Here is a 17,123-nt window from a genome sequence, read left to right as displayed (position 1 = left end):
ATCTAAATTTTAAGTAAAATTAAAAATATTGTAATGTAAACAAAACACAAATGTAAGAAGAGATAAGGTAAAGAAGAAAAACAGATTAACAACCAACCACTTTCTCGATTATTTATTTTTATTACAAAAGAAATACATGTATAAAAATTCTTAACTACCATTTATACACTACCTATAATTATTATACTATTTTTTTAACAAATAATATTTTTTTTATTAAATACCTAGACTAAATAAAATTAAATAGTAAATATAAATACATACATACATATTTACAATACATTTCTATTTCTATAAAATATATTTTTTTTATTTTTAACAATGTAAATAAATGTTTACAGACAGTAAACAGCAAGGTACATTAAAGTCATAAGTTTTAAAATGATAAAAATTAAGAATAGACGTTTATCTTCTGCCTATTAAAACACATGCACGCATGCGTAGACACCAACACACAAAATAAACTGAAAGGTCACTGTAAAATAAAATTAATTTCCTATATTGAAATACCTATTTTAATTAGCTATATTTTACACTTGTTTGCAGTACATTCAAACTTCAGCAATACAATTCAGTTAATATTTTGCAACCATCCCTCCTTTCTTATTGATAACTCTGAATCTTGATAAAAAATAGAAATAACATGATAAAAAATAAATAATTAAGAAACGCAACTTTTTAACCGTGAACCAAATTACTTTACTAAAATACAAGAAATATGTTGTTAAAAAATCAATTAATTCAAGATTTCAATATTTTTGGTAAATTAATTAGAAGAAAATGAATTTTGTCTGATTATACGATGCGACTATGTGAATAACAGAAATATTTCATACTTCAAAAAAAAGATAATACCAATGAAAAGAGAGCGTTCAGGATTAATCAGTGCAGTGTGCAATTGTAACAAAGAATCAAAGAATTACTACTTGTACCGCCAATTACTACACAAAATGAACTCCATGAGTTCCACCACATAAATGTAAAGTTTACATTACTGGACACAAAAGTGGCACATTTTGGAAGTTTTATACGAGAAGAATTATCTCTATAATGCTGGTTACTTACTGCGATTATCTTCATATAACTGGTTATTCCTATGTTGAAAATTATAATTTTATAAATGTTACTTCAAAATAATGGAAGACTAAAGAAAATTTGCAAGATTAAAAAAAATTAGCATTTTTTTTAATAGTAATTTTCGATGTAAGTAAATGTGTACACATGTCTGAATGGAAATTATTTTTAAGTTGATAGATTTAGTTTTTGTGAAAAGCATAACTGAAGACTTGGCAGTCAAATATATTAACTTAAGTCAGTCTATTAATACAGAATTTGAGAGTCCTTAAAGAATTAAGACAATTGGACATACATACATACATTTTTGAATATACAAAGCAGAAATTCAGGCTTGAATTTAAGAAACAATTGACAGAAATCAGCTTAAAAATGAAAGAAATACTAACTCTTCCTCCAGTAAAAAAAATTACAGCCCTATCTATTTCCATTGTCATTCAACATAACTGCATAGCAAAGACAGAATTAGATATTTGTATACACACTTGTCTAATTTCTTAAGCGATTCCGTACATCACATACATTAGAGCAATGAATATAAACTTAGCTATTATGCCCACAATTTAAATATAATTAATGTAACACATTATATGTGTTTGCTCTTTTCATACATGTACATAAACCAACAAACTGGTACTAGTAAAAGGCAGATTAAATTTTTTTGGAAAAATCTGGAATGTCAAAATATGTCAGTGTTAAAATCAGATAATATCGGTCGGTCACTTATTATATTATGTGACATTTTGTATATAAAATAAAAAAATTAATTTTTTTTTTAAATATAAATAAATGTAAAAAACCAAGAGGAAGACAAATTAAATTAATTCATGATCTTTTAAAAATACACTTAAAAAATATACACGAATATATCATCAATAATAACAAAATAAACTCTGAATGATAACTTTAACGAAGTCTATTATAAATCCATTATTACAAACACAACAAACATATATTACAAAATTCAATACATTATATGTCATTCTATACAAATAAACATTAGAAATAAATAGAAAAATAATGTTCAACATTCAAGTCCATAAAACTGAAAAAAAAAAAATAGAAATAAAATGAAAAAATAAATAAATTACCGTGCTTCAATAATGAACATGAGAAAAATTATCTTTTTAAAAAAAAAAAAGAAAATCCCTGCATACCTATATAAAAAATTATACGAACAAAAAAAATATTTTTTATCTTTTAAATTCATTTTGTATTATTATTATTATTCACTGACCAATTTTCTATATAAGATTATTTTTAATAGATCCAAATTATTTTAACTTCACTTCATAAAACTTTGAATGTTTAAGAACAAAAAATAATCACAACATAATGAAAAAGAAAAAACTTTTTACGACTTTTCTTCAATTTCTTGGTACCTAATTTTCATCATTTTTTTAACACAATCTTTATAAGTTTCCCCAGGCCCTGGTACAACACCCTGCGATTTTGTTCCTAAACCCGCTGTAGCGATTCTCCTTTCAGTTTCAATAATACTAGTCCTGCCCTGATTCTTTTTACCTAAACCCATTCCTTCCTGCCAACCCATTTTTTGTAACAATTTATTGCCCAAATTATCTGAACCCAAACCCATTTTTGTCGGTTCTTCGTATGTTACTGTCGCTTCTCTAGCTTTCATGTAAGTTTCTTTTAATCTATTCGGTTGCGGCTGATCTGGTTCCCCGTATTTAAGTCGTCTTTCCTTTGCTCTATCTCTGTATTGCTGAGTTTTTTGTTGTGCATCTGAAGGATCTAAACCTCGTGATTTGTACCATTGTTCAAGATTTTGTTTATGTAAATCCGATAACTGTTGGTGCTTTATCAAAACATCCTTACTTGGAAACTGTCGTTTACATAATAAACAAGCAAGTTTATTCCAATCTGTAAACTGTTTATCATCAAGATGATGATTCGCATCATCCGGATCATCTTCACTATCGCTACCCTGACCGTACGCAGCAACTAAACTAGTATCGGTACTACCTGCGATTATAACCGGTCCATCATTACTATTACTATTGATATTCAATCCGGTCGGCACAGGTAAATCTTTCCTTTCAAGAACAGCAAATCCTATATCGGCTGCACCCTGTGCTTTCAATGAAGGTTGTGACGCAGCGGCGGATATCAAATTTTGTCTGGCAATTTCTTTTTTATGATTTAATGTTTTTGCCCATTTTTCCATATCTTTTGCTATTCGTTTTGCGACTTTAACTTTATCTTTTTCATTCTGTTTTTCTTTTTCTTTGGCTTTTTTTAGTTCTTCCTCTTTTTGTGCGCTCTCATCAGCCGTCTGTTTATTGGCATCATTAGTGGTACCTACTGTAGGTGCAGGTAAGTATGTACTTTTTGTTGAATCCCAATATAAGAATGTCTGAATCTTCTGATTATAATAATACTGTGAATTTGCATCGTAATAAAGCGTCGTATAAGGATCGTAATAGTATCCAGATGATTTATCATACTGGTATGTGCTCACATCCGGAACAGGATATGTTTCTTCACCAGAACCGTTTGGAGGTTCTGTCAATGGAGTTTTTGTTGATTTATTATCCGTCTGAGATTTATTCCCAACCGTCGGTGCTCCAGTTAATGAAGAACTTGATGGAAGCGATATCTGTTTACCTTTTGATATCTGTTCTTGATAATACTGTTGATAATATGCCAAATATGAAGATTTTTCTGTCGGATTAGTAGCATAGAGGTTTGCACTATATTCAGCCAATCTGTTAACATCATCCAAAGTATATTGACTGGAATTGCTTGTTTTTTGGTGGCTCCAGTGAGCAGCAGCGATTGCAGCCGATCCTAATGAACTAGGAGCAGTGCTGGAATTTGAATTTCCACTGCCAACCGGATCTAATCTACAGTACGACACTACTGCCTGTTTGCCGTCGATAACCGGATTGGCCATTAGTAAAGCATTGTGCAGATAAACAGCATCGACCACACTGTTCATTTTTAAGTAACAAACACCACGTGATGTATTGGTAACCGGATCACGACCGATCTCGACACTCCTTATTGGTAATGAAGACAATGACTGGATCGACTGTAAAACATTTTCTTCTGTGGTTAAAGCATCTAAACCTCTAAGAAGTACAGTGTACGTTGGATGCGGGCAAACTTCTTCATAACCTTCCATCAATTCCCCTTCTTGTCTAGTACAACCACACTTATAGCAAAAATCTCTTCTTTTAAAATTATGCGCAGAACATTTGCAATGCCAATCCGATATCCATTTTTCTTTACCGTTTTCCATTCTTTGCAAACTGTACTGCATAACAGCACGATAATGATCTTTTAACATCAATTCTCCCTGTTTCATTTCCATCCAAGCAACTGCTTCGGATGTATTTAAAAATTCAACAAATGCAAATCCTCGTGAAGTACCGGTATCTTTACGTCTAATTAGTCGGATGTCTTTTGGAACTAGGTTGCATTTTACAGTATCTTGCCATATATCACTTTCAGTTATATGTTGTGCCAATCCTCTGATAATTATTGTTCTATTTGGAGCTTGGTCTTTATATGTCATTTTATCAAAATCATTAGAACTGCTATAATCACCGCCGGCTCTTGAACGACGACTGCTTTCATATTCTCCTGAATCTCTTGTCTCAGAACTGTCATAACTGTCTTCATTAGTCCATCCTTTTGATGAATAATCATCTCTTTTTCTGTCATCATGATTTCGAGAGTAGCGACTACTTGATCCATGGCCATCCCTGGAACTATCTTTACCCTTATCTCCCCATTTTCTATCATCATCCCTATGCAAATCATTTCCCCTTCCCCTACTACTACCCCCGCCACCACCACTAGGTTTATCATCATCCCCATCATGCCATCTATCACTTTTTCTCTGATAATCACGATTATCATCACTATCATCCTGATAATCTTTAAATGAATCGCCTGAATTTTCTCGATTGTATCGTCCACCACTACTATTACTACCTACATCATCATCTCTAGGAGAACCCCTACTATAATCCCGACCTCCACCACTTCCGGAACCCCTTTTATCACGATCTCTTTCTCTTGAATCCCGTCTTTTATCCTTCCAATCCCTATCCCTACCGCGATCCCTATCCCTTTGAGGACTTCTATCGCGTATAACTACTCTCCTTTCATCTATAAAATCATCTACTGCTTTACGCCAATTATCCCTTTCTGTCCTCAAGTTACGATCACGATTTCTTTCCCGCTGTTGATCGTTTTCCTGACTTTGGTAGTTGGATGAAGAGGTCATCGTGTAGTCCATCCTGTCATAGTAGGAAGAAGCAGCAGTATTTGTCCCGCCACCACCACCACCTTCCAGGGTACTTCTCTCCATTTCGATCTATATGTCTTAATAAATAAACAATAATCAAAAACTAAATTAGTAAAGAAAAATGAAATATACCAATAACTACAGTTCATGTAAGCAATAAATATAATAATGCTGAATTCAACGTCCGATCTTCATGAGCTGTATGACACAGGAGAAGTGGTACAAAAAATTATAAATTTAACAGAAAAAAACTAAGATGAGAGGATTCATAGCAGCTACTCAGAGCCAAACCTCAAATCCTGAATTTAACAGTTCATATGATCGGCAACAATAACTTGATAATTTTAATTAATATGATGTCTCTACTATTCAATTCACTTACTGCTACAACCACTAGCAAAAATAATTTCCATCAGAAGAAATATATTCTATACATATATATACTATATAACCTGTAAATGAATTCTACTGAAAAAAAAAGAATTATAAAAAAATAACAAAAAATATAAATCATCATATGTTAACAAACTTTTATCAACATAAAGAAAATTACAAGTAAAAAGAAATAAAACATTTAAATGGAAAGTCAAACATTATGCAAGGCAATATTAAAAAAACTCATTTCTCACACATTCACAAATGTTTAAAGGAACATATATAATTCCTTTTTAATCACTTTAGTCTGTAATAAAGCTAATCAATCATGAAGACTCCTTTTGAAATATAATTCATACTCACACATAAACATGTATACATACATTCAAAATATAAACATAACATATAACTGAACAGATAAAAAAACAAGGTGTTTGTTTCTTCAAATCACCTTTACTTCCAGACAGATTGTCAGTTGGTATACATAACTCACAGATATTCTAACAATAACCAATACAGAGACAATAAAGTAGATTGTGGCACATCAGGATGCCAAGTTGCTTAATTTTGGGGAATTGTTTGCAGGAATCATCCCTAGCTGATGTCATAACATTGTATTTTGGGGGCGGGCCAACTAAACAATCTGCAAGTTAGAAATTGCGCTTTATACAGAATTTAACTAATTCTGTGCTACACACATGGAATATTCTGAAAAAATTTAATACACTTAATAAGACAAATCTTCAATTTGTTTTTGTGATAGTTTTCTAATTAACAACTATGTAGGATAGTCAAAATTATCAGAAAATTTGTCATAATACATCTTTTAAGTTTGTCACAATGTCTTATGGACACGCATGCTTAGAGTTGATATTACTATGGACATTTAATCAAAGTTTCATATTGGTAGTTTAATTTTTCTTGTTTCAGTATTAGTGTAAACCATGTCCACTCTGTTAGCAGTGTGCACAAATGAGGATCAAAAAAAAAGTTAACAGATTTCTCTGGTCGGAAGGTGCTTCCATGTAGAAATGTGTCCAGGTGGGTTGACAAGTAACCAGACAAACACGATTCACAAAAAGGAAGCAGGACGGTTATAATCCTCCATCACTGATGGGAAGATTCAGCAAGTGGGAGAAATGTGTTGGTAAACCTGTGAGTTAACAAAGTAGTGTACAAATAAACAGTGCAGAATAGCGATATTTACTAGCGAACAATACAAAATGTCAATTAGCACCGACCACTGAGACCTATTGCCAAAAAAAGAGTATAGTTGTTACACAGCAATACACACGCACATATGACTGGCCAAACTGCTGAAACCACTACACATTACGGTTAGTAAGTGCTGGAATACCCTGCCTATAGACTTATCTCCCCGCTTGAGTATGATTTTTTTTGGGCTGCTCAAAGGCACTTATGAGGTCGACTTTTAGAGGGAAAGAAGATAGCTGTGTAATAATGGTTGGGCAACCGACTGAAAACCTTCTTGAGGGTACTCTTATGAACCGCTCGACTAAATTCATCAAAAAGGAAGACTGTAGAAAAATGTGGGTATTTGGATAAATAAATTGAAAAAAAGGAAAAGGGAGTAATCTTTGACTTTTTCAGTTTTTTTTATATAGATATATCTATCTATCATTGATTACACTTAAGCCTTCAAAACTGACTACAATTTACATCATAAAATAATTAATATTTTACAAGATAAACTTGGCACATTGGATAAATTAAGGCAATTTTAAAACTGAGATTTAGATCAATTTTTTTTTACATTTGTTAACAAATATAAAAAATGTGGTGGAATAATTTAAAAAAATTAAGTATATCAGAAACAATTTTTAGTTATTTTCTAGAGCACGGTTAAAAATTTTAGAAAAAGTATTTCTGAAACGCTTGTAAGAGCAGCATCATAACATGAAAAAATCCCAGGTTAGTGATAAAACTGAACACACTTGTAATTTTTGACAATAGTTATTTCAAACAAAATATTATTTTATTTCATATTACTCATTATTTAACACAAATATAAAAGACTTCATTCACATCAAATAACAAGAAATCATGAACAGTAATACATTTGATGATTTAATTTGAATTAAAACATTAACATAACAAGATTTCAGTAAAACTGAATATTTTCATAAATTTAAAATATAATAAATTTACAAAAAAATTAAAGCTGAAATTAAAAAAAAAATTAGTCACACAACATTTTTAGTCATCAATAATTTTAAATATCAGTCCTTCAATAAAAAAAAAATTATTTTTTTAAATTTATTCATTAAAAACCCTTACCGTTAGAAATGTTGATTATGTTAATATTCTTGTATATAACTTCTTTTTAGGGTGCAATAGATTTCAACTTCAGACACTTACAAATCCCCTATCATCCACACAATTCTTTATTTATATCTGAAACAAATCATTTCACCTGTGGAATTTTGCATACAAAAAATAATATTCACAAAACACTCCACCGTTTTATCTTTTCTGCCTTTTTTTTTTTTAACGTAAAGAGATGCAAACAGGCTGATGACGTTGAAAATAAACAAAAATTATTCTTTAAGAAAATAAGTAAAAACAGTTAACCACCTTTTTTCCCATAAAAAGAAAAAGAAAATTTTGAATAAGAAAAAATTATCAAAACTCTTGTTTTGTACCAGTTTTTATTTAAAATAACATAATAAGGATCCAATTAAGGTTTTTCCATTTATTATTTCATCAACAAGACAATATTAATAAAACTAAAAGCCAGAATAAATGTCTTTCATAAATCATGTGTAATTACTTAATACAAAAGTGACAGAAAATTTAATTTTAATTACTTACATGCAGTATTAATTATTTAGTCAATTCAACATCGATCTCACCAAATTTTTCACACCATAACTACACACAAGTACAGCAATTGAATTTTTCAGGGTTAAATCTCTGTCATAAATGTGTTGTTTATCTGTAAATTGGTATGTAAAACCTCTTCCAATATAATTTTGAGTATTACTGCACAATAAAAAAAAATATTTATTACTTTTGTGCATTTTTTTAAAAACTAAATCCATTACTATTATCAGAAATCAGTTTGTTACAGACAATGATGTCCAAATTATCAACCACTTTTAACAGAAAACACTACATAAGGTTCCAACTTTAAGTAACTATTTTCGGACAACATACATCAGCATTAAAATAATGCTGATATCAGTCGTTATGGGTAGGAAATCACAAATTTCTGTGTTTGAATACCTTTTGGATACCACTAAAGTAAGAAAATAAATATAACAATAACAATTAAAGTTATGGGGAACTCCTATGAAAATCAATAGTTTTTGTGCTTCTTTTCATTTAGTAAAATTACTATTTCTCAGTTTCTACTTCTGGCTAATCTCAAATTTTAAATAAATTCATAATGGCTTTTTTTAATTAAAAAATTTCAGTTCTGGTAAGTTCAAACTAAAACCAAAACTTGCTCAACAAAATTGATGAGGTGCATTTTACATCTCTTCTTCAGCAACAAAAATGCTCCCTGACCTAATACACAATATCTCCATGCACCCAACTCCTGATTAAATAAAACCGCTTCCTGTTGTTTTGCAGAAGCAACAGTATCTTATTGGGCTGTTTTTTTCAACTGAAATTAATGCTGGTCATTATAACATTACAATTGCTGTTTAAGTTTTCACTCTAACTTGTGAAATTAAATCGGACATATTGTAGTTTGTTATCAATTAAAATGTCTCCATTAATGATGTTCATGATAGAATTCATTTGGGCGAGAGCAGAAGTTAGGTGGAAACATTTTTTTTATTTGTTGAGTATTATTACAAACCAACAATTTAATCCAAAAGGCCAAAGAATGAAAATAAAATTTGTGCTGTGAATAATCATCTTTACTGATTTTATGCTTACGATGGAAGTAGAAACACTCTCAAAAATGTAAAACAAACAACTTGTTAATAGCCTTGGAAGCATCCACCAATTTTTGGTATCCAATCTCTCTGGATTTTGCTAACAGCTAATTTTAGTCAATTTTCATTTCAAATTCACTTCCAAGATGAAAGTGATATGAAGAAGCTGATATCACCAACAAAGCAATCAAAAATTTTTAGAAAGGGTTCCAAGAATGATAAGAAAAACAAGTTTATGTATATTGGAAAAGTGTTTCAAAACTGAAGAAAACTGGAACATATAAAAAACAAACATATTTCAGGAACTTTTAGATTCAATGACATATTTAAAATCTGATTTGGTTCATCACAGAAATAGCCACTTTGTGCAATATTTTCTGCTGAGCATTAAGGACAATACAATCAATCAATTTAAAAATAAAAGAACTTTATATTAGTAATTTCAATTCTAATAAAAATGCTTGTTTTCCACCTAATAAAAATGATAATTAAAGAAAAAAACAAATTAAAAAAGCATATGGAATGAAAAGCATCACTACTGAAGTTTACTACACATGCACCTTCTCATCAATAGGCTACCCATTATTGTGTTTTTGCTAACAAAATGATATGATTCAACTAAGAAACCTAATATTATCTGTGTACATATACATTTTTGTTAATTTATCTGGTCAACTGCTGTAATCAAATTTTACATTCATAACACAACTCATTGTCAATATTCATCTAACAGATAACTGGATCCAGTGCATTGTCTTATTTCAGTAATTCATGGAACATAAATTTATCAAAGCTTTGCTCTGTTTTTAGGATTTAATCTCATTTTGCTTTCTTTCTTTTATTTTCCAGTACGATAACCCAGATATTCCATTCCAGGTTTTTTGAGCCATCAAGTTTTAAGGGGCATGGTGAGATTCTTCTCTAAAAGTTACTCTTTAATAGACTCTTATTATGATTTATGATAAATCATAATACAAGTTACACATAAATTTATTAAAACTACCAACATAATTTTATTTATATCAATCGCTCATTTATCTTATTTTTTTAACCATAGAAATTAAAATCCTTGAATCCTATTTTTTAAAAGAAATTCACCATTACTGTAAGATGTATAGGAAAAACCTTATTGGATTATTTATAGAATTATAATTTTGACAAATCAAAATCTCCCAGACCAGTCATCCAGATCACAAGCTACAGACTACTAATTTTCTTCAACAAGGTCAGCTAATAATTTTAAACTCAAATTTATAGACATCCAACCAAATTTAAACTGAAAATTTAGAACCAAACTATATTTTATGGAATTCAATGTTTAATTACAAAAGAAATTACTAATATAATACAAAAGAATCATCATTATAAAAACTAAAAAGATATATGTTAATTTTATGCCATAGAAGTTGCCAATGGTTAACACAGACATCATCCAGCCAACTTGAAGGTCCTAGATTCAAATCCCAAGTCACAGGAATGACTTTTATATGCTAAAAACCTTCCATTCTACATCTTTGAACTTAAACTGTGAATCGATTAAAATAAAATAAAATTTCTTAAGTAAATAAAACATTCTATAAAATAATTTGGTTGAAAATCAGATTCATTAGATGTAAATTTAAAGAAACTTCATAAATACCATAAAAAATTCATTACAGATTTAAAAATTTAATCTGTTTTTTAGGCTTAATGAAAACAATTTCACAAACAAAAATCTTACTAGTTATCGCATAATTTATATTCTCATGTTAACCACAATAAATAAAAGCAAACAAACTGTCTAACATGTAGCAGACTAAAAGTCTGCCACCTTGTACTTATAAAAACTTCATAGGTATAAAATATAGAATGATCACACAAAAAATCTCATGCCAAACTGTAACCTTTTAACATTTAAATGTATATATATAATAAACTATCCCATATCCAAACATCAAATATTTGGGTCATCTCAAAATAATAACCATGAGTAAGAAAAAGATTTTAAAAATTCAGATTCGACTACATTTTTTTTGCTATAGATCAACTAAAAAGTTGATCTACTAAAATTTGTGGTAACAACTTAACCCTAGAGAAATCTGTAATCCAATATAGAGTATTGAATAAATCATCAATCTGACCAGTTTACTGAAGCCTATATCACCGTGTTAATATGAAAATTTGATGTAAAACACCAGTTTTACATAGATAACTGAGTTTTAAGTATTATTTCAAGCAAACTTGTGTTCACATATCAGTTGTGATATAAAGGAAATGTTACGATTACAAATGAAAAATTGGAATATTAAGAAAACTGATCACAGTAAATAATTGAGGACTGCTGCAGCTGATTTAATCATTGGATCATTCGCTAATTGGCTAAAGGGAAAATAACAATTACTAGAGTTTGTGCAAAACTATCACGCTACAAATAATGAAGTGCAGTAATAATGCAATATTAAAAAATGCCATTATTAATGGGTTCCTTCGGTGAGAAAAGGTTGTTCCTCAATAAGGGCCTACTGAACTGGAGAAAGTCCAGTTGTAATTATAACTTAAGTGATAATTACAAAGAGTTATTTATTAATTCTAGAAGTAAGTCAAAAATCTTGCTATGGTAATCATAAAATATAAAATAATTGTCTGTGACGTAAAATAATTAATTTAAATTTTAGACTATAAAACAAATCTAACACGTATATGATTACATACAAGAGAAAATACATGTATATATTATGTTTATATAAAAAGCAAGAAAACAAATTCAAAACAATCAAAGAGGTTATTATTTACTTTATTCATTAAAGATAAGTGAAATGGGTTGTTTCAATCACCAGTGAAGTTGCATGAAAATTTCAAACAATCTTACAAAAATTAATTGTGATTGTGTAAAAAAACAAAAAAAAAAAACAACCTAAACAGGGAATTAGATATGGAACCTACAATCTATTTAAACCGCACTTCTGAAAACTGTCACTCATTCCTAATGACTGGTCAAAGAACATTTTGATTAATTCCTTGTAAGTACTTTTTCATTCATTTTTATCAACAAAAAAAATTACCAGCAAAGAAATAACATTTCACAAGTGGTAACAAAATTAGAAAAAAAACTTTTCATTACAATCTCAGAAAAGTGTTTCATATAATATTTAATTTGATGTTAAAATTTTATTTTTAAAAATTATCAACCAACATTCACAAACTTACAACAACAATACCTTCTTTCTCTTTGTCTCCCTTTGCCTATGTAGATTGTCGTGAAGTTCGGTTCATTTGATAATCAATCAATAACAATGAACTAACCCAAACACGTTATGATTGTTTTTTTTTTAACACAAACACAATGAGACTGAACGAACACTGTGTACACTGATTTTATGTTTAAAGTTTTTTTTTATTTTGTTGACATTCTTCTATTCCATCTGAAAAATCATATAATACTTTATAATAAAAAAGATATACATATTTTATAAGACAATAAATCTCCAATATGTTTCTGACTGCCACTGGGTGATTTGGATAAGATTAACAATTTACAGGTATAGGAATTCTTCAAGGTCAATCAAACCCCAAAAAAGGAAAACAGATTAGATTAAGTAATATAACTTCTTATTATGCAACTATCCCATTCACCAATACCAAAGAAAACAATAAACATCCACAATCACAGAATCCATATAGAAATAATAAAATCTGAAAAAGCAAAAAAAAACAAAAGTACAAAAATGAAAAAATACCTTAGCCAACACATAAATGCGACCGTAATTTTAACTCAACCTATACAGTTTTTATCTTACTACAGGGTAAGCAACTTAAACGTTACTGCTACGGACTAAATACAGTTGTGACATAACATTTTATGAATGAAATAAAAAATTAAATTAAATTCTATACTTATATAAACTAAGTTTAACATATTTTTATAAATAATGTTCGAAAAAGGCACTATGTGCAGGGATGCACTTTGTGCTATTAAAATTATATTTCTCTTAGTTATATTTCTTGTGAAATATTGGCCTTCAAATAATTGTCAAGAGTGGGGAACTGATTCATCAATTCCATTTTTCAAGCAGCCGCAAAGGAAAAAATCCCAACTAGATGCCACTGTCCTCTGCTATCAGTTCATTGTTCTGTAAAAGCCTCTAGTGAATCATGTCATGTGCATGGCGTTACACTGTCTTGGAGAAGCTGTACACGTCTTCACAATCTTAAGCAAATATTCCTAGAATTCTTAGAAAACTATATGGCATATTTCTGTATCGATGGTTCCGGGAAAAAAATACTGGCATCACTATGTGATTACAAGAAATACCAGACCATACACCAATTTTCTTATCAAAAAGTGGATGCTCCTAATATCTGTTGAGGTCTTTCTTTTATATTAGATATGGCCTCTATAGTATGAATGGTATTTTGCCTATTTAATTTTGCATTTGAAACCGACGCCACTGCATGCCATTTTTCTTGACATGTTTTTTCGAAAAGATAGAACATACATATTAAAGCAACCCTTTCCTTGACAGAATTAAGGATTTTAGAGAAACACCAACTGCAAAGAACAAAACTTTACTACAATGAAGTATGAACAGTTTACAACCATTGACAGAAGAGAGTATTACCATACACAACTAATTGTGGTATTGTAACATTAAAGGAGAGAGTCAAGAACACTAGTTTTAGCCAGCTTGGTTGGTTTAGATTGTTCATTCAGTATAAGATGTACCAATGTAAGATGTAAGACGTATATCAATGTACCCACACCATACCAATAAGAAATTCATTAGTCATGTATTGAAATTAGGTAGTATTTCAAATGTAAAAATGAGGCTATACTAGAATTATTGGTACAAAAATTATGGCCCTAATTTTGTTGCTTTGTGTGTTTTTGACTAGAGAAATCTAATAATGAGCTTCGTATAATTGTAACTAAGCCCAGAATACAACAGTCAAAAAATTAAGTTTGTTAGCCAACAGACACAAATTTAAAAAGAATTTAATTTTGCAAAAACCGATGGAATATCAGTAGAAAACAAATTCAACAAAGCAATTAACGCAAAATAGTCAAAAATAGAATTAAAACTCTGCTAAAAATTTAATACAGCGGTTTTACTTACACCACAGCTAATGATAAATGGTTTCATTTAATTTTTATTACTTCAGTCAATATGTGGACAGTGAGCGATTAAATTAAATAAAATTTTATTTGAAAATCCATCATTGCCCATAACCAAACTAAAAGTATTAAAAAGTAACAGCTTATATTAAGAAAACCAATTAATTTATTAATTTTTTTTAATAAACACAGCAACTCACAAAGTTTTAATATAGGTTAGTAACGTAGCTCGGCAGATATGTAGACAATAATCTAAATCTAGCCAGGTGCTCAGGGGCTTCTCTGGAGTTATTAGACAAACAGCAACACCAATCCTCTGTTTTAAATCGTTGCATTATGAATGAGCCTACTTTAAGAGATTACATCGGTTTTCCAAATATAGCCCATTACTTTTGAATTTAGTGTGTAGACAAGGTGTGCCTACCCATTTTAGTAATATATGACAAGTGGTGGGACACGCAACCAAGTGGTGTAGGGCACCACACTTATTCTGCTCACCCACAGTTAGGTAAGCTCTAGGAGCTAATTAGGATATTGGTCGCTAAACCATTTTGAGGCACAGTAGCTGTTTGTGGTATATACATTCAGTCTTATGCTTTAGGGTGACCGAATGGGGTGGTGGTGGGAGAAATGCCAGACAAACCAATTACTTTTGATACCTTTACTTCAGATAACCTGTAATGCTATACAGTCATAGATGTTAGGTTGTTTGAATTACGTTTTGATTTTGATTTTATGGTTTAAAATTATAGTTTGTGGTTATAAGAATCACACAATTCTGTTTTAGTTGTACTTTACAAACGCTTCACTTATTCCCAAATGACAAACATGCTAAAATGGAATTCGCGATTGCAATTTTATGAAGCTTCAATGGCAGAATACCAACATTAAGTATTTTTAATGTGCAATTCCTTGAGTGTAAGATATATATTCAAATATTTAACTTCTATATTACGCTTCCTGGAGTTCCAATTTAGCCTCAATTTTGTTCTGCACCTGAAATGAATATTTTCACTTCTGAAAATAGATTAACATAAATCTCTGCACATTTTCATGATAGATGAAGTCAATTTAACTGCGAATGTTTAAACACCTGAAATTATCATCAGCGGTTAGAAGACACTGTATTTTTAACAAGTGAATAAACTGATGACTAATTAAAAACAACTTCAATCTTGTATATTTTACAGTATTTTCAAGGTTCAAATTAAACAAAATATAAATTACACTGTTCTAAAAAATGAATATTTTCTAGCAGATTTTGTTTTAAATTAAATTTGAGTTTCTCTAACTTTCTATTCTACTAAAATACTTTTCTTTTTTTCTACTGACTAAATTAAAATTACCTACATATTTTATGTTTACCTTTAAATTTTATATTTACTGATAACTAAGCAAAGTTAATTTCTGCCAAACCTAAAAATGGCAGTTATTCAGCTATTTTTTGGGGATGTTTAACTACTAATACATTTCTAGATTTATTTTTTGTGAATAACGTATTAGTTCCTAACAACCATATTTTTTTTAAACTTTTAATGATTAATGACCTTATATTTACTCCGGTATCTTTCAGAATGTTATTTCTACATTGAACAAAATAACAAAGCAATTACATTTATTATTTAATATAATACAATTTCTAAAAACTTATTAATACAGTAATATAGCAGGGTTTTCTTTAATTGATGATGTGGGTATGACAATCAGCAACGGGTGGAAAGAAACACCTTTCCTCTGCTACTTAGTCGTTTAGCTGTAAAATCACGTCAACACAATAAATACCACTTTAATATTTTTATACTTTTCTAAATTTACAAACAAAAAAAAAACCAATGCATATTTAATATTTATAATTAACTTTTGGAGTAACATTAACCTTTCAGACATCTGTAAAACCATGGATATGGAAAAGATCTGTTTTGTTTATTCCAGGATCATCAACAAAAGAAAACATTTTTTCTATAAAACTGAATTTTTAACAGTTTGCCAACAAAATTACTAACACAAGTAAAGTACAAATCAATACAAATAAAAATGAAATCAATCTTTAATTTTGATTTAACATAAAAGATACTAAATCTTTTAGCAGCAGGATAATCACCCTGGTGCTATTTTAAATGGTCACAATTTAAAAAATCTGATGTGGACACCACATAGACTTCCTTGTACGCCTATTAAATTACATATACACATTTCTTTTTTAAAATGAAAAGTACATAAAATGTTATTTCATTAATAATTTCTGATATTTTTCATATATTGTTTTTTTATTGTTATTATTGAATAATTATTTATTGTAAACATTTTTTTACAATCAAAGGTTAATAATTATTAATAAATCAATATATTTAACTTTAAAAAAAAAAGAGATGAAGTCTGATTCGAGCAGATGTGC

At 29.5% G+C, this 17,123-nt stretch overlaps 1 protein-coding gene across 9 annotated transcripts in view; it reads right to left on the bottom strand.

The window, feature by feature from the left end:
• Positions 1-17,123, bottom strand: part of LOC142331398 (RNA-binding protein 5) — a 94,363-nt gene that overhangs the window by 67,603 nt on the left and 9,637 nt on the right. For 2 of the 9 annotated variants that reach the window (XR_012757979.1, XR_012757980.1), the window contains exons 2-3: positions 12,834-13,037; positions 8,027-8,143 (exon numbers count right to left, since the gene is read on the bottom strand). Coding sequence is in view for 5 of the 9 variants with exons in the window: in XM_075377286.1 (XP_075233401.1) it covers positions 2,429-5,416 (2,988 nt within the window). In the remaining 4 variants the exon portion in view is untranslated. Of the gene's footprint in view, positions 1-100; positions 2,120-2,149; positions 5,431-8,026; positions 8,144-8,560; positions 8,732-12,822; positions 13,038-17,123 lie in introns of those variants that run through there. The other 7 variants (XM_075377286.1, XM_075377285.1, XR_012757982.1 and 4 more) reach the window with 7 other exon arrangements.

The sequence above is a fragment of the Lycorma delicatula genome, chromosome 10 (assembly GCF_047948215.1).
Source record: "Lycorma delicatula isolate Av1 chromosome 10, ASM4794821v1, whole genome shotgun sequence".
Classification (NCBI taxonomy): Eukaryota; Metazoa; Arthropoda; class Insecta; order Hemiptera; family Fulgoridae; genus Lycorma; species Lycorma delicatula.
This window is presented reverse-complemented; position numbering and strand designations above follow the sequence as displayed.